This window comes from Crotalus tigris, unplaced genomic scaffold (genome assembly GCF_016545835.1).
Source record: "Crotalus tigris isolate CLP2741 ecotype Arizona unplaced genomic scaffold, ASM1654583v1 scf7180000019483.1746242, whole genome shotgun sequence".
NCBI classification, from domain to species: domain Eukaryota; kingdom Metazoa; phylum Chordata; class Lepidosauria; order Squamata; family Viperidae; genus Crotalus; species Crotalus tigris.
The window spans coordinates 229,947-253,737 of NW_024097562.1; the positions used below are offsets into that span (position 1 = coordinate 229,947).

A 23,791-nucleotide genomic window follows, 5' to 3' on the forward strand; every position below is an offset into this window, starting at 1 on the left:
TCACTAAGCAAATCATTATGACCATCAAGTGAGTCTGTAGTCATTCAACAAATGCTGTAGCGCAACCGTCCTCAACCTTTCTGGTTTGGTGGCCCAATGCACAGTGGGGAGAAGGGATGGTGTTGTGTGAGCGGTACGCACGGGTGCACCGCTCTATTAATACGAGCAGCAGGCACACATACATACACACACACACACACACACACACCACTCACATGAATGGATCTTCGCATGTGAGCGCAAGCACTCATCGCTCAAGCGAGTGAAGCTTTGCGCATTAGCGCAACTGCTCGCTGCTCACACCGCACAATTGTCCACCACTTGCATGAGTGGGGCAAGTAAAAATGCCGGTTGTTGGGCAAAATCATGGTCACGTGACCAGGGGATGCTGCCAACACTCATAAATATGGGCTTGTTGCCAAGCAATGGAACTGCAGTCATATGATGGGGGGGGGGCAGCTGTCGGAATTTTGGAACTGGGTTGTAAATAACTTTTTTTGGGGGGGTCTGCTTAAATTCAAGCAGTCGCAAGTCGAGGCAACCTGGCCGTTTGAAGATTATGACGGAACCCCCTCCCAAATCTACTTATGATCCCAAAGGTACAGCAACTGCACTGTCCCTTTGGTCATTTTTCCTTACGGCCAATGGCAGAGATGCCACAGCAGCTGCCTGCTCAGAAGTCTGCCACTTAGCTGAGCGGAGCAGGTGTGCTTGCTTTCACCTCACTCAAGCCATCTGGTCCCCTTCACTAGTTCTGTTCACCCTCAAGTCTGCTGCTTGCAGGTCTTCTGCTCCGCTGCGATGGGGGAAACGGCAGTGACAGAACTGATGAAGGTGAGCAGCGGGCTAGAGTGGGATAAAAGTGATGAAGGCAAGTGCACACAGCTGCTGTGATGATCCAGGGCACAGCACAGAGGCAATGCAGTCAGCTGGCAATTCAAACCGCCCTTTAATTGCTCCAAATTTTCCCCAAATCCTCCCACGTTTCTGGCAAGCCTCCAAGCAAAGGAAGACACACGCACCTTCAGCCGCCTCTGGCTGCAAGTAGTTTCACATACAATCTGATTAGGAGAGGAATTTACTCAAGGCCACCGAGATAACAAGGAATGACACATACATCATAAACCTAACAGTTCTTGCCTGAGCAATTTCAAAAGGGAAGCCAAAATACAGTCTGAGATCTTTGAACATCCAAACAACGTTGTCAGCCAGTCCAATGGTCAGAGTTTCCGGGTTTCCAAGAAGAAGTCACAGAACAAGAGATCAGCAACAAAACACACAAAACTCCAAGGAACCAGTGTTTGTTCCCTCCCCACAGCGTCTCCTTAAATCTCAGTCTCCAGGTGTTCCTTGTGGAGACTCCCGAGTAGTTGAGCCTGCCTGCTTTGTTCCCTCCTTCTCTCCACTCTCCATGCTCTAGGATCAGGTGGGAGTGGCCCTTGCTCATCGCCTGAACTCTGTCCCTCCTGTCCCACTCCTGAAGGGCCCTAGTCTGCCTCGGCCTGCTCTTCCCCACATTCCTCTGAAACCACAGACCCCTCGACCTCCATAGGGTCCCGTTCCAGGTCATTTTCCTCTGCAGATTCAGGCTCCGATGGAGGCATGACAGCTGCACGCAGCAGAATGGCTGGCTTGTGTGTAGGCAGCATTGAGGCAGAAGGGTAGGCTGCTCTGTCTCTAGGCCGTTTCCCTATCCCAGAAGCGATTTTGCAGGGACCACAATTCATTGGGGCCACTCTAAAAATGGCGGTTGCTTCTGGGATGCAGCCAGGCAGTCTACCGATGCCGAGGGATGGAGCAGCTTGCTCTTCTGCCTCGACATAAATTCTGGAACTTCCAGAAGCAAATCTGTGGTCAAAGGTAAGAGAGTGATTGGTGAGTGGGACGGGAGAAGTGTGTGGCCCCTGGCAGGATGAGAAGGAGAGCCAAGGTCTGTGGGGACCCCAAGGGGCAGGAAGCAGAGTACAGGTGGTCAGGGGATGGGGGAGGCCTTGGGGTAGGGTCTGCACTAGGTTTCCCAGTACTCCTTCTACCCTTGAGGCACCCTGTGCTCCACTTAGTGACCTGTGCAGACATGTAAAGACTCCATCAGGGAGAGTAGGTGTGGGCCGTCATTAAGTGGGACGACTTGCGACCATGACGGGCGGGCTTTCAGAGAACTACCTGTAGCTTATTTTAGGAAAACCAAAATGCACGTGTCTTTCCTCTCGCGGAACAGCAGTTATTAACAGAATTCGTTCCTCTCTTTTTTTTCCCCCCCTCTCACATCATATGGACCCATTTGAGCAGATTAAGCGGGAACCAAATATTACTGAATATGACACATTTTTTTTTTCCTTTTCAGTCCAAAATGTAGGTTTGAATACAAGCGATCTCAGATTCCTACTCGATACTATTGCTATTGTGGGAAGGTTGAAGATCCACCTCTGGATCCTTGGTTGGTTCCACATTCTTGTGGCCAGGTCTGCGAGAGAGATTTCAAACCTCCTTGTGGACACAGGTGTCTATTGCTTTGCCATCCAGGTAGGTGACGTGAAGGCAGTTGTTTGCAAGCTATTACAAATACAGGATTATATGCCGTTTGCCACAGGTAACACATAACGCATCAGTAAATGAGAGTTTCAAGTTTATATTCATTCGAGGAACTATTTTATCTCATATATGCAACAAAGTACTATAGAGCGAGGTAGTAACATGAGCTGAAAATATGAAAATCTGTTTGTAATAATTATGCAGGTTAGAATAGGGTGAAATATTTATCATGGTTTTTTTTTAGCTGCGAGGATTTATTTGGCCTATTCTGTTAATTTATAAAGCAGCATCTAAGGCAGGGGTAGACAACCTTGGCTCTTTTATGACTCGTGGACTTCAACTCCCAGAATTCCTGAGCCAGTCCTGCTGAGGGGAAAGGGAGAGGTTTCCAAGCTGAGCCATGCTGGCTCAGGAATTCTGGGAATTGAAGTCCACGAGTCATAAAGCAGCCTAGGCCTAGGCCAGAGGTAGGCAACCTTGGCTCTTTTATGACTCGAGGACTTCAACTCCCAGAATTCTTGAGCCAGCCCTGCTGAGGGGAAAGGGAGAGGTTTCCAAGCTGAGCCATGCTGGCTCAGGAATTCTGGGAATTGAAGTCCACGAGTCATAAAGCGGCCTAGGCCTAGGCCAGAGGTAGGCAGCCTTGGCTCTTTTATGACTTGAGGACTTCAACTCCCAGAATTCCTGAGCCAGCCCTGCTGAGGGGAAAGGGAGAGGTTTCCATGCTGAGCCATGCTGGCTCAGGAATTCTGGGAGTTGAAGTCCCTCAAGTCATAAAAGAGCCAAGGTTCCCTACCTCTGATCTAGGGCCTAGGCAGCTTAAATTAGCATGGGAGCCCCTCTCGCTTCCAGATGTCTGTTAAATTGCAAACAACATCAGTCATAGCTATCCACATCATTTATAAGTGATGTCCATCACAACGTCATTTGCAGTAAGATATCACCCACAAATGACGCTGTGATATAAAATTGCTTCCTCTGGGCTACTTTTGATACAATAGACTTGTCTGTTATTTCCAGTGCTTGTGTGTATTAGAATTCTGGCCCATTACATCTGATGTCTATTAAACTGAAGTCACAGTTGTATTAATATGTTAACTTCTCAATGTTGTTTTTTTGCTCTCTAGGTCCTTGTCCACCTTGTCCAAAGATGGTCATAATAACCTGCTACTGCAAAAAGGCTAAACCATTGCCACGGAGATGCAGCATGAAAGAGTGGTCATGTCAACTTCCCTGTGGACAAAAATTGCCCTGTGGGCAACACAACTGTGGAAATCCTTGTCATCCAGGTGCAATTTGTACTGTTCAAAGACTTTGTTTGGATAATCCCTTGTTACATTACATTATGGTTCTTTTGTTGCTATGGGTTATGAATAGATTTGATGGCTTACAAATCAAAGAAATAAAAGTTCTTTATTAATAAGGTTTAAAATGTTATCTTTCCATGCTGGTTTCTAATTCTTAGTTTCATCTGACTTTTAGGAGATTGCCAACCGTGTCCAAGAGTCAGTAAACAAAGTTGTGTCTGTGGTAAACAAATAGCAGAAAGGCAGTGTGCAAGTCCTTTCTGGCAATGTGATGTGGTAAGTTTCTTTATAAACAGCCGATAATAAACAATATTATTACCTATCATAATAACCCCCCTACTTCATTGTCCAGAAAAAAATGTGGATTAACATTAAGAACAGAGGTTTTAAGATTGAAGTAGGAAAAAAAAAGATTTTTGTTCCAGTTCAGATGTTCAGGAACTCAATACTGACAATTGCAGTGTGGCTTGTTAACACATACCTGCAGTGAATTTGAAATGATCTCCAATTCAGAATAGAGCTGGAAGGGAGCCTGGAGATCTTCTAGTCCAACCCCCTGCTCAAGCAGGAGACCTATGCCATTCCAGACAAGTAGTTGTCCAGTCTCTTCTTAAAAGCCTCCAGTGATGGAGCACCCACAACTTTTGACGGCACGTCATTCCACTGGTTAATTGTTCCCACTGTTAGGAAGTTTCTCCTTAATTCCAGGTTGCTTCGCTCCTTGATTAGTTTCCATCCACTGTGTCTTGTTCTGCCTTCTGGTGCTTTGGAAAATAAGCTGATTTCCTCTTCTTTGTAGCAGCCCCTCAAATACTGGAATATTGTTATCATGTCACTGCTAGTCCTTCTTTTCTCTAGCCTGGCCATATCCAACTCCTGCAACTGTTCTTTATGTTTTAGTCTCCAGACCTTTAATCTCCCATCTGCAAACCTTCCCTTCTTCAGCTATCATAACAATGAGAATTTTCCTAGTTACAATATCAATATTTTTCTACTGAAAGAGTCAAATTTAGTTGACCTCTATTTGAAATACAAAGTAATAATAATAATAATAATAATAATATAATAATAAACATCCACATCTACCTGTAATACCATCAAACATCCACATCTGCCTATCCCAGGTCCTTGGTAAGGACTTGATAGGTAGACTAAATGCCAAATCCAGTCTGAACATCTGGCTGACTGTGCGATGATCCATAAATAATAATAATAATAATCATAATCATAATTACAAATTTGCTATTAGTCAATTGCAAAAGGCGGTCTTACTAGGAACTGCTTCCATCCTGCAACGATATCTGTAATACCATCAAACATCCACATCTGCCTATCCCAGGTCCTGGGTAAGGACTCGATAGGTAGACAAAATGCCAAACCCAGTCTGAACATCTGGCTGACTGTGCGATGATCGATAATAATAATAATAATAAAGTTGGAAGGGACCTTGGAGGTCATCTAGTCCAACCCCCTGCTCAGGCAGGAAACCCTACACCATTTCGGACAAATGGCTGTCCAGTCTTTTCTTAAAAACTTCCAGTGTTGGAGCACTCACCAGCTTCTGGAGGCAGGTTGTTCCACTGGTTAATTGTTCTAACTGTCAGGAAGTTCCTCCTTAGTTCTAGGTTGCTTCTCTCCTTGATTAGTTTCCATCCATTACTTCTTTTCCTGCCTGATCAAAGGAATGCATCTTCAAACTATTCAGCTAGAAACCAGATATAACTTGAAAGCTTTAGTCCAAACATGGGGGTGTTGGTGAGCCTCTTAATGTCATTGGACTCCTATTTTCATTAATCTTAGCTATCATGGCCAATGATGGATAATACAGGTAATCCTTGACTTAACAACAGTTTGTTTAGTGACTAAGTTACAATGATACTGAAAAAAGTGACTGATGTCCGTTTTTCACACTTAACGACTGTTCAACGTTCCCATGGTCACATGATCAAAATTCAGATGCTTGGCGACTGATTCCTATTTACGACGGTTGTAGAATCCTGGGGTCATGTGATCACCTTTTGCGACCTTTTGACAAGCAAGGTCGACGGGGAAGCCAGATTCACTTAACCGTGTTATTAACAACTGCAGTGATTCACTTAACAACTGTGGCAGGAAAGGTTGTAAAATGGGGCAAAACTCACTTGGCAACTGTCTCGCTTAGTAACAGCTCAGTTGTGGTCGTAAGTTGAGGACTATCTGTATTCAGAGATGTTATCCAACAACATAACTTATGAACTAGAGTTTTCCCATCTTTTTTTTTTATTTCATGATACAGGACAGGTCCCTCCAGTCCCATTAGTTCCCTTCACTCCCATTAATTCCTCACTGGAAAATTGTTTATGCTGATTGGGGATTATAGGACTGTGGTCTAAAACATTAGTAGACCAGGTGTGGAGCTTTCAATAATTTATTTCTATGTTTTAATTTTTTAATTTTTTATGTACTAACGCAGTGATGGCGAACCTTTTAGGGACCGAGTGCCCAAAAACTGCCCCACCCGCTCTGCCCCCGTTCCACCCCCGCCCCACCTGCCTGCTTGCAGGGCCACCCACCGCCTCCAGAGCCGGCCTCAGCAGATCACCCAGGCAGCCCTGCAGCGCCATGGAGGCCACGCCTTCTGCCCCCACCCCGCAGCATCATCTGCGCATGACGGCGCAAGGGCGGAGTCTTGTCCCTGCTGCCTGGCTGCCATGCCCTTGGCTGCGCTGTTCCGCACGGGCTGCGCCCGGGCGGCAACTCTCCTCTGGGGGGGGCTGCTGGTGAGGAGGGGGCCACGGGGAGGCGGGGTTGGGCTGATGGCACGCGTGCCCATAGAGCGGGCTCTGAGTGCTGCCTCTGGTACGCGAGCCATAGGTTCGCCACCACTGTACTAACGTATTTGGAGAACTTACTTTTTCTTTTTGTATTTTGTTGAGAAGTTTCTATGTCCCTTAACTTGCAATTGCTCTGCGTATTTTCTCACCAGATTTGTGGGCGAACCTTGTCTTGTGGTTATCATGTCTGTGAACAAATTTGTCATGGCGGCTCCTGTGGTGAATGTCCCAGATCTGGGAAAAGGTCTTGTCCTTGTGGAAAATCAAGTAAGTTTCCTTCTCCGCTGTTTTTTTTTTATTCACCCATGAAGTTATTTGATTAATACAATTTTCCTCAAACAGTTGTGATTCAAATTGCATTAAGAACGAGCGAAAGACAGAAAAATGAAATTAGTTAAAACTCTACAAAGAACTGGGTTATTGAAAAGTTGCTGAAAGGGAGGTCCAGCACTTTTGCCTGGTACTATTTACACATTTGATCATGGGGGTAAAAAAATCAAGATTTCCAAAACAACATCATGTCTTGAAGCAATACACTTCTTTTAGATCAGTGGTTCTCAACCTGTGGGTCGGGACCCCATTTGGGATCGAATGACCATTTCACGGGGGTCGCCAAACCACGCTGTCCGCCATTTTTTTCCCTTTTCCCTAGCTGTCCTACTCCCTCTTATTGGTGGCCACACCCACTTGGGGGGTCACCACAACATGGGGAACTGTATTAGGGGGTCACGGCATTAGAAAGGTTGAGAACCACTGTTTTAGATAAATATAAAAAACACGTCAAAATACCACCTTGCTTTTTTTTCATCGACATATTAAATGGCTGCAATTTGTATAGTTTCAATTTCACTTTTATTTTAGAATTTTCTTTGCCATGTACTGAAGATGTGCCTACTTGTGGAGATAGTTGTGACAAAGATCTTGAATGTGGGATTCACAGATGTTCACAACGCTGCCATCGAGGTGCTTGCGAAATTTGTAGACAGGTTAGAATTTTCTTCCCCTTTAGGTTTTTAAAATAGATTTGCATTGTTTTATTTTGAAAGGTCTTTCAGTGTATATTCCTGAGGCACTAAATTCTTTTTCCTTCACACATCCACTTCTCACTGAGTCCAGAAACTTCCTATCTCCATTATTTCTAGGTGTGAACCAACAGGCTTCCACATCTAGTAGTTTCCAGTTTCTTTTGTTCAAAAACAAGATAATGCTCAAGTAATTATGTGAAAAATGGCTTGGGGAAATGTTTAGGAGCATATTTAAATGAAGCTGATCCAAATACGGAGAGTCCTTGACTTACAACAGTTCATTTAGTGTCCATTTGAAGTTACGACAACATTAAAAAAAGTGACTTATGACCATTTTTTTCATAGGACCGTTGCAGCATCCGTGTGGTCCCTTGATCAAAATTCAGATGCTTCGCAACTGATTCATATTTATGATGGTTGCAGTGACCTGGGGTCATGTGATCCCCTTTTGCGACCTTCTGAACAAGGCAGGTCAATGGGGAAGCCAGATTTACTTAATATTTATTTATTTATTTATTTATGAGACTTATTATACCGCTTTAAGTGCAAGCACTCTCTAAGCGGTGTACACCAGTAAGCAATGTATATATATATTTACATTGCCCCCAACAATCTGGGTCCTCATTTTACCTACCCCGGAAGGATGGAAGGCTGAGTCAACCTTGAGCTGGTAAGATTTGAACCGCTGACCTGCTGAACACAGTCAGCTAAAGTGGCCTGCAGTACTGCACTCTAACTGCTGTGCCACCTCAGCTCTTCACCATAACCAAACTTAACAGTGCAGTGATTCGCTTAGCAACTGTGGCAAGAAAGGTCATAAAATGGGGCAAAACTCACTGAACAAAAGTCTCGCTTAGCCTCAGAAATTTTCGGCTCAGTTCTGGTCCTGTAATGACATTATAATTAATCATATTATAATATAATACATAATTACCTGGAAAGTCATTCATACTGAATAGGACAGGAACAATGTGTGAATAACTGGTTCAAAATCAGTAAAAGGGGGATCCCCATAAACTATTTTTTCCCCCCAGAAATTGAGGTAACTGAGAGATTATTCCAAAGTGTTACTGTATATTGAGGTAAAATAAATAATAATTATATAAATTTAAGGGTTTTTTTTTCAGTTGTGAGACTATTTTAATCTGCTCATTTTTTCCTTTAAAGCAGACATGTCAAACTTGCGACGTCATGTGACGTCGCACAATGTATCAGGATGGTTTTGCCATTGCCGGCAATGGGGTGGGTATGGCTTCTGGATGATGCGTCTGGCCCGCGGGCCAGCAGTTTGACACCCCTGCTTTAAAGGATTATTTTTACATATCATCCAATTTCTTATCAGTTAAGTAACCAGATTTTGACCTGCATAATGCATGCCAGCTTTAGTTTCTTTCCATTGTACCTTAATAGGAAGTTGAAAAGCAATGTCGTTGTGGAAAGCATATGAAACAGATGCCCTGCCATAAGCCATACCTCTGTGACACCAAGTGTACAAAAATACGGGATTGTCAAAAACACCAGTGCAAAAGAAAGGTAAATGTTGGAGATGAGTGCTGTATTTTAGAACAAAATGGACATTTAATGTTGAAATTCCTTTTGGGTCTATGAAACCATGTGATTGCATGCTGAAAAAAAATACAAAGCAGCTTCCATGTTTCCTGGTACGTGAAATAATCTTGTATGTGAAATGTATGTTTTTTAAAGCTACGTTTTCATTTTTAAAAAAATTAGGAATAATGGTATCCAAGAAATAATGATATTTCCATTACAAAGGAAGGGCAGCAGACTCTGAAGACAGTGATTTTTATTGAACAAGATTATGAAGAATCTGAAAGGAAAATAATACTTCACTGCTAAGATAGGAATTTTTCCTATGAACACACTGGCACTCATTAAAAAATGAAATTCTGATGCCTGCTCTCAAAAGAATACACACACACATACACATACAAATATGTACACTCTGTTCTCTCTCCCCCCTCTCTTTTTTTTTATTGAAAATTTTTGAAAGTTTTTACAGAAAACAAAAAGAGACAACAACAACAAAAAAACAAAACAACCCTCACCCCCCCCCAAACCACCCCCTCCCTCCCCCCCGAGCTTCCCAGAGCTGAATATACGCTTAATTAAGATTTTAAAAATCCTTAAAAAAAAAAAAAATTTGCTTTCATAAACAACTTATAAAATGATTAACCATAATATATATATATGAAAAAAGAAGCATAAGTATTAAAAAGCAAAAATACTTCAAAGAAAGAAAGATAGAAAAAAGATAATAATAATAAAGAAAAAGGAAGAAAAAGGAAAGTGAAAAAAGATAGAAGAAAAAAGAAAAAGAAAAATGCAGTCTATAAAATATCAATGTTTATATACAAATTATTAAAAAACTAAATGATATTTTTTATATCCAATACCATAATATATATATATATATATATATATATATATATATATATATATGAAAAAAGAAGCATAAGTATTAAAAAGCAAAAATACTTCAAAGAAAGAAAGATAGAAAAAAGATAATAATAATAAAGAAAAAGGAAGAAAAAGGAAAGTGAAAAAAGATAGAAGAAAAAAGAAAAAGAAAAATGCAGTCTATAAAATATCAATGTTTATATACAAATTATTAAAAAACTAAATGATATTTTTTATATCCAATTTATATTGTATAAAATTTATCCATTTTTCCCATACGGCAAAAAATTTCTCTTGCGATTGCTCCTTTAAGAAAGCCGAAATCTTTGCCATTTCCGCCAGATAAGAAACTTTAAAAAACCACTCTTGCAAGGTAGGCAAAGATTCCTTCTTCCAATATTGCCCTACTAACAGCCTTGCACCTGTGATTAAATTTAACATCAATATAACCTCCTTAGCATCACAATCAGTAACAATACCTAACAAAAACAATTGTGGGGTAAATTTTACCCTCTTTCTAAAAATTCTTTGAATATTCCACCATATCTTAATCCAAAAAGCTTTTATATTTTTACACGACCACCATATATGATAATAAGTAGCATCCAAGCAATCACATCTCCAACATTTAGGCTGTAGGTCAGGGTACATACGAGACAATTTTTGTGGATCAAGATGCCATCTATAAAACATTTTATAAAAATTCTACCTTAAGTTCTGGGCTTGTGTAAATTTAACATTCCTCACCCAAATAATTTCCCAGGTATCTGGTAGAACTGGTTCACCAAAATTTTGTGCCCATTTAATCATACATTCTTTAATTAGTTCTGGTTCTGAATCTAGTTCCACTAGCACCCCATAAATTCTCTTAATATGCATTTGCCTTTGATCTTTTACTTGCTTGAGAATGTTTTCGTCTTCTCTGAGCAAGCCCGTATTACGATCCATATTCCATCTATCCCCCCTCTCTTTGTATTTTTTATTTTATATATCTATCTAACTATATAAATAAAAATGTAAATGTTCGTTTGTTCAAAATCTTAAATCTCCGAAAGTTCTTCACCGATTGCTTTGAAATTTTGACACAACGTTGCATTTGAATACGCATGTGTTTTTATATACCTATATTATATAGATGTCACACCTGTGACAGGTAAAAACATGCTTTTTTGAAAAACAGCGCCATCTGTTGGACATAATCTCTATATCTGCACACACAATGGAACAACAAAAAATATTGTATACCAACAAGCGTTGTGAAATTAAACATATTACAAACGTGCGCTTTCTCTTTTCTTTCTTTTCCATTTAACCACCCTGAGCCACAGCAACGCGTGGCTGGGTACAGCTAGTATACACACACACACACGCACACACACACACACGTACACACACACACACACACACACACACACATATATATATATATATGTCTTTGGTTATTCGGGTTTTCTCCCGCGTAAAATTGGAAGTGTCTTGGCGACGTTGCGACGAAGTCCCATTCGTCATCTTCAGGCTGGTGTTTTCAGCTTCGTGCTCCTCAAAGCACGAAGCTGAAAACACCAGCCTGAAGATGACGAATGGGACTTCGTCGAAACGTCGCCAAGACACTTCCAATTTTACGCGGGAGAAAACCCGAATAACCAAAGACTTACATATAAACACTCGCGAAAACCTCAGAAAACATATACACACACACACACATATATTAATCACATACACACACACACACACATATATTAATTTTGAAAACAGTGGAAAAAAGACTTGAGAGTTAACAAGGTTGGTACTGTAAGGTATAAAGCTATTTATAGAGCTATTTGCTTTTTACCAAACCTAGTTGGCAAATAATGGAATTTAAGGCAGTGTTTTTCAAATTTGGCGACTTTGAGATATGTGGATTTTGACTCTCAGAATTCCCCAGCCAGCATGTTGGCAAAGAGGGACAAAATGTTGATTTAGGGCAGTGGTTCTCAACCTGTGGGTCGGGACCCCATTTGGGGTCGAACGACCATTTCACGGGGGTCGCCAAACAACGCAGTCCGCCATTTCCCCCCCCTTTTTCTTAGCTGTGCTACTCCCTTTTATTCTATTGGCTTTTGAAACCCAATAGAATAGACTCTCTTTCAAAAGCCAATAGGAATTGTCCAGGCTGTCTCTGCCCTGCTGAGCCCGCCAAAAGTCCCATTCTGCAAACGGTGCTGCGCCAGTTGAGTAGTCCTCGCCTTATGACCGGTTGGGGGTCGCAGCATTAAAAAGGTTGAGAACCACTGATTTAGGGGGAAAAAATAGAAAATGCTGGAGGCTTTCCTGCTGCTATGTTGCACGTTTATTATCCCTTTTAAAATCAATCCCTATCTCCCTTGAATCCTATGTTTTGTGTTTCCTCTGTACAAAAGAAGGAAAATTCATAGATGTAGATCTGTTTACAGAAAGACACCGGTAGAAAAGCTGTAAGGACCACTTCTTTCCTCAGACTTTGTCAGGATTGAATATACCTGTAGTGGTGAACATGCTGAGGGAATGGAGTTATTCCAAATAAAATCAATTATTAACATAACTTTTGTTAATGATAATTTCATTTATTTGTTCATTTATTTATATAGGCAGTCTTCACGTTATGGCTATAATGGAGCCTGCTCATCATGGTCATAACTCATGATGATCATAAATCAGGTGATACGTGTGACTGACCCGATTTTATGGCCTTTTTTGTGACTCATCATGGTTGTTAAGGAACCAGGCACAGGTTGAGGACTATTGGTAAATCATATTTATATGGCCACCCATCTCACAAAACCTGACTATTGATGATGTTCAGTAAAACCTGTGTATGCTTCTTCATGAATCTTACATATGCTTGCTTAGAACTAAGTCCTGCTGTACATAATAGCATTTAGTCAGGGAAATCTGGATAGACTTGCAATTTCTTATAGCAGTCTCTATATCTGAGAACTTATATATTTGATACAGTGTTGTCCTGGAAATTGTCCACCATGTGACCAAGTCTGTGGTCGAATGTTAGGATGTCGTAACCACAAGTGTCCTTCAGTCTGCCACAGAGGTAAGAATGTACTGGAAATCCTGCTTCCAACCTTTTAAATTAAATGGCGCCTGAGTCCTTGCTTGCAGTTGCGAAACATTTACTGCACATAATCACAGATAAAGCCAACCTTTGAAATTTCAGCCCAAGCACCATGAAAATGCATCATTCACAGATTGACCCTTGAATTTTCAACAGGTAGGAAACAGCAAACAGTTTTGTCATCATTTATCAAACCACACTATTTTAAAGCTGTGGTGCACTTGTTTTTTAAAAAAAAAATCTGAGCTCTGATCTGCAGACAAACCAAACCCAAATTTGGGGGTGTATTTTGGAATCTAAAATTCTGTCTTATCTGTGATAAGATACCATAGGTCAAAACCTCTTGCTCCAGTTTAATTGCCTTGTTAATTTTCTTGCTTGATAAGTCTGTGTCAAGAGATGACACAGGAATGAAACATCTTAAAGAGTAAATAGTAAAAAAAAAAAATCCCTACTAGCTCTAATAACATCATTTAAGTTATTTCTTATTTTTAATGCCTTGAATTAAATAGTTGGATGGAAAAAAAATTACAGAACACGAGGAACAGTTTGTTTAGCATTTATCATATTGATGAAAATTGCATAAGAATAATCCTACAATTTAGTTGCTAGTTTTCGCCTTGAGGAAAACATGGGTCACTGAGATGACGAATAAGCTTTCCACATTATTATTAGCTTCCATTGTATCGCCTGCTCACAGAACCCATTTTTTTATTCTGTGAAAGTCCTTCAGATTTGTTTGGCGAAACAAATGAGGTAGAAAGATTAATTTTGGGCCCATCAAAAACAGATGCTTTGTGGCCACTTTTGATTGAAAACAAGTTCCACATAGAAGCCAGGAATCTTATGGGTTCTCTTCTGAACTTTTAAGAAATTACAGAAAGATAGCTCTTAGTATAACTGTTCTAATACAGATAGTCCTCGACTTACAACAGTTCACTTAGCGACCGTTTGAAGTTACAACAGCACTGAAAAAAGTGACTTCTCATTTTTCACACTTCTGACCATTGCAGCATCCCCGTGGTCATGTGACTTACATTTGGATGCTTGACAACTGACTCACATTTATGATGGTTGCAGTGTCCCAGAGTCATGTGATCCCTTTTTGCGAACTTCTGACAAGCAAAGTGAATGGGGAAGCCTGATTCACTTAACAACCGTGTTACTAATTTAAGAACTGTGGTGACTCACTGAATAAAAGTGGCAAGAGAAGTTGTAAAATGGGGCAAAACTCACTTAACAAATTTCTCACTTAGCAACATAAACCTTGGGCTCGATTGTAGTCGTAAGTTGAGGACTACCTGTAGATGATTAAGGTAAAGTTAAAGGTTTCCCTGTCAGTTGTGGCTGACTCTAGGTCAGGGGTAGGCAACCTTGGCTCTTTTATGACTCGTGGACTTCAACTCCCAGAATTCCTGAGGCAGCCATGCTGAGGGGAAGGGAGAGGTTTCCAAGCTGAGCCATGCTGGCTCAGGAATTCTGGGAGTTGAAGTCCACGAGTCATAAAAGAGCCAAGGTTGCCTACCCCTGGTCTAGGGCATGGTGCTCCTCTCTGTTTCTTGGCCGAGGGAGCCAGTGTTGTCCAAAGACAATTTTTGTGATCACGTGGCCAGCATGGCTATATGCCAAAGGTGCATGAAGCACCGTTACCTTCCCACCAAAGTGGTACCTATTTATCTACTCGCATTTGCATGCTTTCAAAGTGCTAGTTAGACAGGAGCTAGAGCAAGGACAGGAGCTCACCCATTGCTCAGAACTCTGTCTCGAACCCAGGCTGTCAGCTGTCCAGCTGAAGAGCTCAGTGTATTTTACTGCTGAGCCATCCTGCCCTGTTTAATATTTAATAGATGATTATTCATGAAATAATTATTGATTGAGATGCATTGTAAATATGTAATAGATAACCGCTGAGCCATCCCGCCTCCTTTAACCATTTAATACAGGGGTCTCCAACCCCTGAGGTGCGGACTGGCATCGGGCCACGGCATGCCGGAAACCGGGCCGCGCAAACAAGCGAAGCCCCATCCACGGGGCAGGCAGCATGGAAAACCAGGCCCCCTCCAGTCTGCTGAAAAAAACTCTCTCCTCAGAATTGGTCCCTGGTGCCCAAAAGATTGGGGGCCCCTGATTTAATAGATGATTATTCATGAATAATATTGATTGAGATACATTGTAAATAGGTAATAGATAGCCACTGAGCCATCGCACCTCCTTTAATCATTTAATAGATGATTATTCATGAACAATTATTGACTGAGATGCATTGTAAATATGTAATAGACACATGTGATTCAAATCTCTGAATGAAGGTCTCGTATGGTCTTGACCAGGGGGTCTTCAAACTTGGCCCTTTTATGACTCGTGGACTTCAACTCCCAGAATTCCTCAGCCAGCATGCCTGGCTGAGGAAATCTGGGAGTTGAAGTCCATGAATCATAAAAGGGCCAAGTTTGAAGACCCCTGGTCTTGACTGGGTGCCTGATATAATTAGTCTTAGTTGCTTTGATCAGGAGGGATGAGGCGTAATAGCTACCAGTGGTTTTCCAAAATTTGTTAATTGTCTTATTTCAAAACTGGTGATTTATAACGCATATATTAATTTTAGGCAGCTGCTATCCATGCCCTGAAACTGTGGATGTGAAGTGCAATTGTGGTAAAACGGTTACCAAAGTACCTTGTGGGAGAGAACGTACCACCAAAGCTCCCAGATGCAAAGAATTCTGCAAGTTAGTATTCATTTATTTTATTATTATTATCGATCATCACACAGTCAGCCAGATGTTCAGACTGGATTTGGCATTTTGTCTACCTATCGAGTCCTTACCCAGGACCTGGGATAGGCAGATGTGGATGTTTGATGGTATTACAGGTATCGTCGCAGGATGGAAGCAGTTCCTAATAAGGCTGCCTTTTGCAATTGACTAATAGCGAATTTGTCAATGCCAATGGTGTTCAAGTGGTGCTCCAGTTGTTTATTATTATTATTATTATTATTATTATTATTATTTCTTAAATTAAGCTTGTAGAGCAGGGATCTTCAAACTTGGCCCTTTTATGACTTGTGGACTTCAAATCCCAGAATTCCTCAGTCAGGCACGCTGGCTGAAGAATTCTGGGAGTTGAAGTCCACGAGTCATCAAGGCCAAGTTTGAAGACCCCTGTGGTAGAGTGTATAACAACACATTTTATGAACTTGCGAAAGTTGGGAACTTTGAATTCCAAATTTTAATGAACTGCAGCTTATAGGCACAAATCTTTGAATTGCTGTCCTTTTGGGGGAGGGGGTTGCTTTGAGTCAGTGTTGACTCCTTGTCAGCTGGTCCTTTCAGGTTTCTTAGCAAGATCTCCAGCTTGCTCTCACCTGCTTCCTGGGGTTGAGAGGGAGATAGTTTGGTGTAGTGATTGAGGCACCAGGCTAGAAACCAGGAGTCCATGAGTTCTAGTCCTACCTTAGGCATGAAGTCAACTGTGTAACCTTCTGCCAGTCACTTTCTCTCAGTCCTAGAAACAAGGTAATGGCAAACCGCTGAAAAACCTTCCCAAGAAAACGGCAGAAAACTGTATCCTTATCCTCCATGAATTGTCACTGAGTTTTCTGATAGCAAATTCTGTAGTTTGACTCCATTTGAACAAAATGGTCCATCTTTGGTTTCACTGGATTGCCCAGTGAATTTATGAGAGGATAAATTGTGATTGCTTCATTCTCACCATTAATAATTTTTATGACTTTATCATATACTCCAGGGGTGTCAAACTCAATTTCATTGAGGCTGCATCAACATTGCGGTTGCCCTCCGGGGGCCGGGTGGGTGTAGCCAGGGTGGGTGCGGCCTACTGGGTGGGCATGGAGTGGCCTACTGGATGGGCATGGCCAGCTCTACATCGTTTGCGTCAAGGTTGCCTGTGGGGGCCTGGGCAGGAATGGGACAGATCTGAGGGTCTCTGGCAGAAGGGGGTGGGACCGGGGCAAGCGCCAAGGCATGGTCTATTTCTTCATTCCTCACAAAGAGTGACACCTCCCCAGCATGCACCCAGGGGGTGTGGCTGCCGTGGCAGGGGCTGGTTCCTCGCTGTTTCTAGACGGTCTTGTAGAGCTAAGACTGTGTGTGTTTCAGCCTAGATGGCCACCACAATGTGTTTCAGCCTAGATGGCCACCACAAAATTGTACATTGGCTCCTGGCCGACCTGGGCCAAGGCCAAGGCAGCAGGGGCCATTCCCTCATTGTTTCCAGGATGGCTTCGCGGGCTACATGGAACCACTTCGCGGGCTGCATCCGGCCCCCGTGCCTTGTGTTTGACATGTCTGATATAGTCCATCTTACTGAATTTTTCCCAGAGATTTTTATTGCTCTTATTACTGTATAATCAATTATTTTGATGTAAGAGTGATTTTATTTATGTTCTAAAGTTCCTTGTGTGTCCAACCACACTTGACCAATAAAGAATTCTATTCTATTCTATTCTATTCTACTCTACTCTACTCTGCTCTTGTCCTGTCCCTATCCCTATTCTATTCTGATTCTGATTCTGATCTAATTCTATTCTGCTCTTGTCTTGTTGCTATCCCTATCCCTATTCTACTCTACTCTACTCTACTCTACTCTAGGAGGAAATTAATTCAGTTGTTCATCTGCCTATTTAAATAATATTTTTTCTACTGTTAGAAATGGGCTTTATTTCTAGAACCTGAGAGTAATTGTTAGGGTTGTGGATTACAAGAAGCCTCTAGGACAGAAGTTTGAGGTTGATTTTGAGGCTGATTTGATATTATTATAAATTGATTTTATTTGTTAGTATTTATTTCTTAATATTTCCTATGGATGTTCTAATATTACATACATGGTAATAGTTCTTTGCTTATGATTAGTTTGGTTACTGTTCAGAGTTGCAGTGACACTGAAAAAAGGGACTTACAACTGGTCATCACACTTATGACCTTTGTAGCATCCTCACGGTCATGTGATCAAAATTCGGGTGCTTACAACCAGCATGGTTGCAGCATCCCAGGGGTCACATGATCACCATTTGTGACTTTCCAAGCCAGTTTCTGACAAGCAAAGTCAGTAGGGAAAGCTAGTTTTGCTTAGTGACTGGGTGATTCACTTAACAACCTCAGTGATTTCACTCAACAGCTGCCTTAGCAATAGAAATTCTGGTCCCAATTGTGGTTGTAAGTCGAGGATTACCTAACTCAGTATAATTGGAATGAATGAATGAATGAATGAATGAATGAGTGAAGGAAGGAAGGAGTGAATGAATGAGTGAGTGAGTGAGTGAATGAATGAATGTATTAGTGAGTGGAATGAATGAATGAATGAATGAATGAATTAGTGAGTGAGTAAGTGAAGGAAGGAGTGAATGAGTGAGTGAGTGAGTGAATGAATGAATGAATGTATTAGTGAGTGGAATGAATGAATGAATGAATGAATGAATTAGTGAGTGAGTAAGTGAAGGAAGGAGTGAATGAATGAGTGAGTGAATGAATGAATGAATGAATGTATTAGTGAGTGGAATGAATGAATGAATGAATTAGTGAGTGAGTAAGTGAAGGAAGGAGTGAATGAGTGAGTGAGTGAATGAATGAATGAATGTATTAGTGAGGGAAGGAAGGAAGAAAGGAGTGAATAATTGAGTGAGTGAGTGAATGAATGTATTAGTGAGTGAGGGAAGGAAGGAGTGAATGAATGAGTGAGTGAATGAATGCAGTGAGGGAAGGAAGGAAGGAGTGAATGAATGAGTGAGTGAATGAATGAATGCAGTGAGGGAAGGAAGGAAGGAGTGAATGAATGAGTGAGTGAATGAATGAATGTATTAATGAGTGAGAGAAGGAAGGAAGGAGTGAATGAATGAATTAGTGAGTGAAGGAAGGAAGAAGTGAATCAGTGACTGACTGAATGAATGAATGAATGTGTTAGTGAGTGAGTGCGTGAGTGAAGGAAGAAAGGAAGGAAGGAAGGAAGGAAAGGAAGGAAGGAAGGAGTGAATGAACGAATTCACCAAATGTGTCACTGAGACCTAGATGTGATCTGAGAACACTCGACAAAGTTTTCATAAGAAATGTTCTTTCAACTAGCTGGTCTCAAACTATAGATTCTAACCACAAATATGCATCGTGCCAAATGGCTATAGGGATAAGTCAACTGTTGGACTAATGTCTAACTTTTCTTGTTCCAGGCAGCCACCAACTTGCCATCATCTGAGTCGAGAGAAGCACAGTTGCCATTTTGGCCCTTGCCCTCCTTGCCACCAGACCTGCAAGAAAGTTTTAGAAAAATGCGGTCATTTATGCCCTGCTTCCTGCCACGATGAAGCCCTTGTAAAGCAAACTGGCCTGGTGAGACAGAAGCGTGTAACATAAACATGTCTTCCACTCTTCTTAGGAAAGAGAGTTTAAACCAGGGGTCTTCAAACTTGGTCCTTTTATGACTTGTGGACTTCAACTCCCAGAATTCCTCAGCCAGGCACGCGTACCTGGCTGAGGAATTCTGGAAGTTGAAGTCCATAAGTCATAAAAGGGCCAAGTTTGAAGACCCCTGGTTCAAAAGCTAAAAAAATGCTTACGGATAGACGTTATGGGGTTTGCTGACTTTAGAAATTAAAAATACTTGTTGCTCTCTCTTTACCCACACTGTCTAATTTCTGCTAGGTAACCAAGATAGGTTTCCACTTGGCGGGTGATGTTTTGGTGCTGATTAGATTGTAGGGTGTAATCAATCTTGAGACTTTGATGGAGGTTTTATTTATCCACACACCAGATAATGACTCATTTTGAAATAGTTTGAAATGGAAAGATTAGAGGACAAACGAAAGTAGACGATAGCCTCAAGAGAGTAAAAGAACTGAAATGGAAATGGGCTAGTCACATGGCAAGAAGAACCGAGGGCAGACGGACCAAGGCAGTCATAGAATGGATCCCACTGGATCCCACTAGGACCATGAAAGAGACCTAAAACAAGATGGATCGATGTCATCAGCAAGTTATTGTGGGCCCATTTGACAAAAGAAAGCTCAGGACCATGTTGGTTGGAGATGCCTTCATCCTGCAGTGGATAAGACAATGGCTAAAATGATGACGATGAGTTTGAAATGGGTAACTGTGGGAGGGGAAGTGAAAACTTCCCTTAAGTTATTGAAGGAGCATGGATGTGTCCAGATGGAATTGGCATCACAACTTGTAGAATAATGCGCTTGTGATTAATCATCACAGCCTGCTTTGAGCTTACCGTATTTTTCCGTCTATAAGACGCAGATTGCCAACGCTGCTAACATCGGACGTTCTTGCTTTGACAACATATGGAGATGCAGCCATTTTCCTTCTTATGTTTTGCTCTTAGAATTAGAGTTAGAATTAGATGATACTGGGGGGAGGAAGAGGAGGAATGTGGATGGGAGTTTAGTTAGACCAGTGGTTCTCAACCTTTTTAATGCCGCGACCCCCCAACCGGTTGTAAGTCGAGGACTACTCAACCGGTCATAAGTCGAGGATTACTCAACTGGTGCAGCACCGTTTGCAGAATGGGACTTTTGGCGGGCTCAGCAGGGCAGAGACAGCCTGGACAATTCCTATTGGCTTTCGAAAGCCAATAGAATAAAAGGGAGTAGCACAGCTAAGGAAAAGGGAAAAAAAATGGCGGACTGCGTTGTTTGGCGACCCCCGTGAAATGGTCGTTCGACCCCAAATGGGGTCCCGACCCACAGGTTGAGAACCACTGAGTTAGACAGAACAATATTGTAACTAGTGTGAGAACCAAAGTTTTTTTGAAATAAGAGATGATAAGAAATGGCATTGAAGAACTGGAGGGAGAGCCTGCATTTCAAACTAATTGGAGAATGTGATTTATGACAGTTAATTAGAGGAGGGAATTGTGCTTTGACACTATGTGCTCAGGGGAGGGGAATTCAGATTTTGGCTTGGCCTATGTACGTGCCGATGCTATGCTACTCGAATAAAGATTCTTTCAGGTAAACAGTGCCTCGAAGATCTTTGAAGAGTTTCATCTGTCGGAACCATGACATTAAGCCAAAATCTGAATTTTGACAGCACCCTTGTATGGCATGCGAGTTTGTCTGCGCCAATCAGCTGTTCGGCAGAACGCCAAATAGCTGAGTTGGTAAATCCAGAAGTTCGGCCGGCCGACGATCTTACCCCCCTCCCCCCGCCCGTTAGTGGCAAGCCCACAGGCATGCCCTGCACCAGGCGGCATGGCAACCCAGATAGGCATGCCCTGGGCTGCGGAGGTTACCATTATTTTTCCGTGTATAAGACGCTGCACCTGATTTTTGAACAGGGTGCTTGCAGGAAAAAAATAGCGTCTTATACACGGAAAAATACGGTAACTGTTGTGTATTATTTTCTGTAAAGCTAAGCTTTGTTGGACTTATCCGTGGATTTCTTTTTCTTAAAGCATCAGCCCGCAGGACCGTGGGAGCAGTCCACCGCACCTGCTTTTATTCAGACAGCATTGCCTTGTCCTCCATGCCACGTCCCTATTCCAACGTAAGTTATTCTAACTATTGTAACTTTCAGTACATAGAAATGCACAGTACAGGTAGCCCCCGACTTAACAACAGTTCATTTAGGGACCGCTCAACGTTAACAATAGCGCTGGGAAAAGTCACTTACGACCGTTTTTCACACAACAGTTGCAGCATCCCCGTGGTCACGTGATCAAAATTCAAGACCCTTGGCAACTGACTCGTATTTATGACGGTTGCAGTGTCCCAGCGTCACGCGATCGCCTTTTGCGACCTTCTGACAAGCAAAGCCGATGGGGAAGCCAGGTTCACTTAGCAACCGTATTACTAACTTAACAGCTGCAGCAATTCACTTAACAGCTGTGGCAAGAAAGGTCGTAAAACGGAGCAAATCTCACTTAACGAATGTCTCATTTAGCCGCAGAAATTTTGGGGGTCGTAAGTGGAGAACTACCTGTATTGCAACTTATTTGTGTTTTAATTAAATGGGACACTTTTTACGAAGGCCAAACTGGATTGGATAAAGGATATAAATTCCAGTTTTCTCTTACCAACAGCATCCCTTTTTTTTTCTGGTTTTAGTTTTGGCTTACTCAACCTCTGTAACTGCTCCTCCACCTCTGCGGGAATTTATAAGGCGCTACCAGCCTAAAACTAATCAGAGAGTAAATTGTCCCTGCCGGTGGGAGTTACAGGGAGCTCCTGTGCTTTCAGATCCCTGCTCCAATCAAACAGAATATTCAGATGAATAGGTGGGCCCAGAGACCAGTCAGTTGGACCAGCAACTACCTGGTGTGCAAAAGCAGGATCTTTAAATTGACAAGGGCACTTTAGACTTCCTTGGTTAAACTGCGGCCTGAAAAAAAAGGAAGGCCAGTAAGGAAAGCTAGGAGACCATGAGTTCTAATCTCTCCTTAGGCATGAAAGGGATGGCCCGGTGGCTCAGCGATTAAGACGCTGGGCTGGAAAGCCGGCAGTCGAGGTTCGAGACCCAAGCTCCATGCAGTGGGGTGAGCTCCCGTCCTCACCTCAGCTCCTGCCAATCTAGCAGGTCGAAAGCGTGCAAATGCGAGTAGATAAATAGGAACCACTTCAGTGGGAAGGTAATAGCGCGCCATGACATCACCGTGCCATGACACATGACTGCAGCAAGGTCTTAGAAACAGCACTGCCTCCATGGCCTTTGAAACGGAGATGTGCACGGCCTCCTACACTCGGCAGTGACCTTTTTTTAAAAAACAAAACAAAAAAACAAAAAACTTAGGCATGAAAGCTGATTGGATGACTTTGAGCGAGTTACTCACTCTCAGCACAGGGTTGTCATTTGTGAGAAAAATAGGACAAAGGAATTTTAGATATGTTCGCCACCTTTGGTTATTTATAAAAAGTAATAAAGGCAGAACAAAAATAAATAAAATAAATACTCTACTTCAGGGCTTTTCAACCTTTTCACCCATTGTACCACTTTTAGGATATGGCAACATCCGAGTACCACCAGTTGCCTAGCAAGGTGTCAAAAACTTGATGACCCAAAAAAAAAAAAAAGGAAAAAAGTGATAAAGTACAGGTAGCCCTCGACTTACAACAGTTCGCTTAGTGACTGTTCTAAGTTACAATGGCACTGAAAAAAGTGCCCCCCAAGCCACAGCCCAGGAAGACACCTGCCTGCCTGCCCACCCGCCCGCGCTCTTCCTCCTGTCCAAGGTTTTCATTGTTGTGAGCATTTCTGTTGAGGATTGGCAGCAGGATGGGAGGGAGTTTGGTTTTTATTCCCCCCGTCTGCTGGGTGGTTGCAGCAGGTTTTGGTCACTTCACAAGACCCTGGGACACTGACCGTCATAAATGTGAATCAGTTGCCAAGCATCTGAATATAAATCACAAGACCCTGGAGGTGCTGCAACATTCCAGCTGATTGGTGCTTCTTCTGGGCTCAGGAGAAGCACCAGGATCAGCACTGAGCTCCAGCTGGAGCCTGGCGCTGATCCTGGCACTTCTGCTGAGCCCTGACAGCCCCGAAGAAGCGCCGATCAGCTGGAAAGAGCACTTTTCTAGGATGGTCGCGTACCACCTGTCAGGTACCAATGTACCACAGGTGGTACCCGTACCACTCGTTGAAAAGCCCTGCTCTACTTATC

General features: G+C 42.3%; 1 protein-coding gene across 1 annotated transcript in view; it reads left to right on the plus strand.

Moving 5' to 3' along the window:
• The window catches only part of NFXL1 (nuclear transcription factor, X-box binding like 1), a 60,709-nt gene that overhangs the window by 13,787 nt on the left and 23,131 nt on the right, over positions 1-23,791 (plus strand). Inside the window, exons 5-14 of the mRNA XM_039362884.1 lie at positions 2,345-2,523; positions 3,660-3,821; positions 4,015-4,115; positions 6,805-6,919; positions 7,514-7,638; positions 9,088-9,210; positions 13,069-13,159; positions 15,786-15,906; positions 19,356-19,515; positions 21,587-21,678. Of these exons, the coding sequence (XP_039218818.1) occupies positions 2,345-2,523; positions 3,660-3,821; positions 4,015-4,115; positions 6,805-6,919; positions 7,514-7,638; positions 9,088-9,210; positions 13,069-13,159; positions 15,786-15,906; positions 19,356-19,515; positions 21,587-21,678 (1,269 nt within the window). The remainder of the gene's footprint in view (positions 1-2,344; positions 2,524-3,659; positions 3,822-4,014; positions 4,116-6,804; positions 6,920-7,513; positions 7,639-9,087; positions 9,211-13,068; positions 13,160-15,785; positions 15,907-19,355; positions 19,516-21,586; positions 21,679-23,791) is intronic.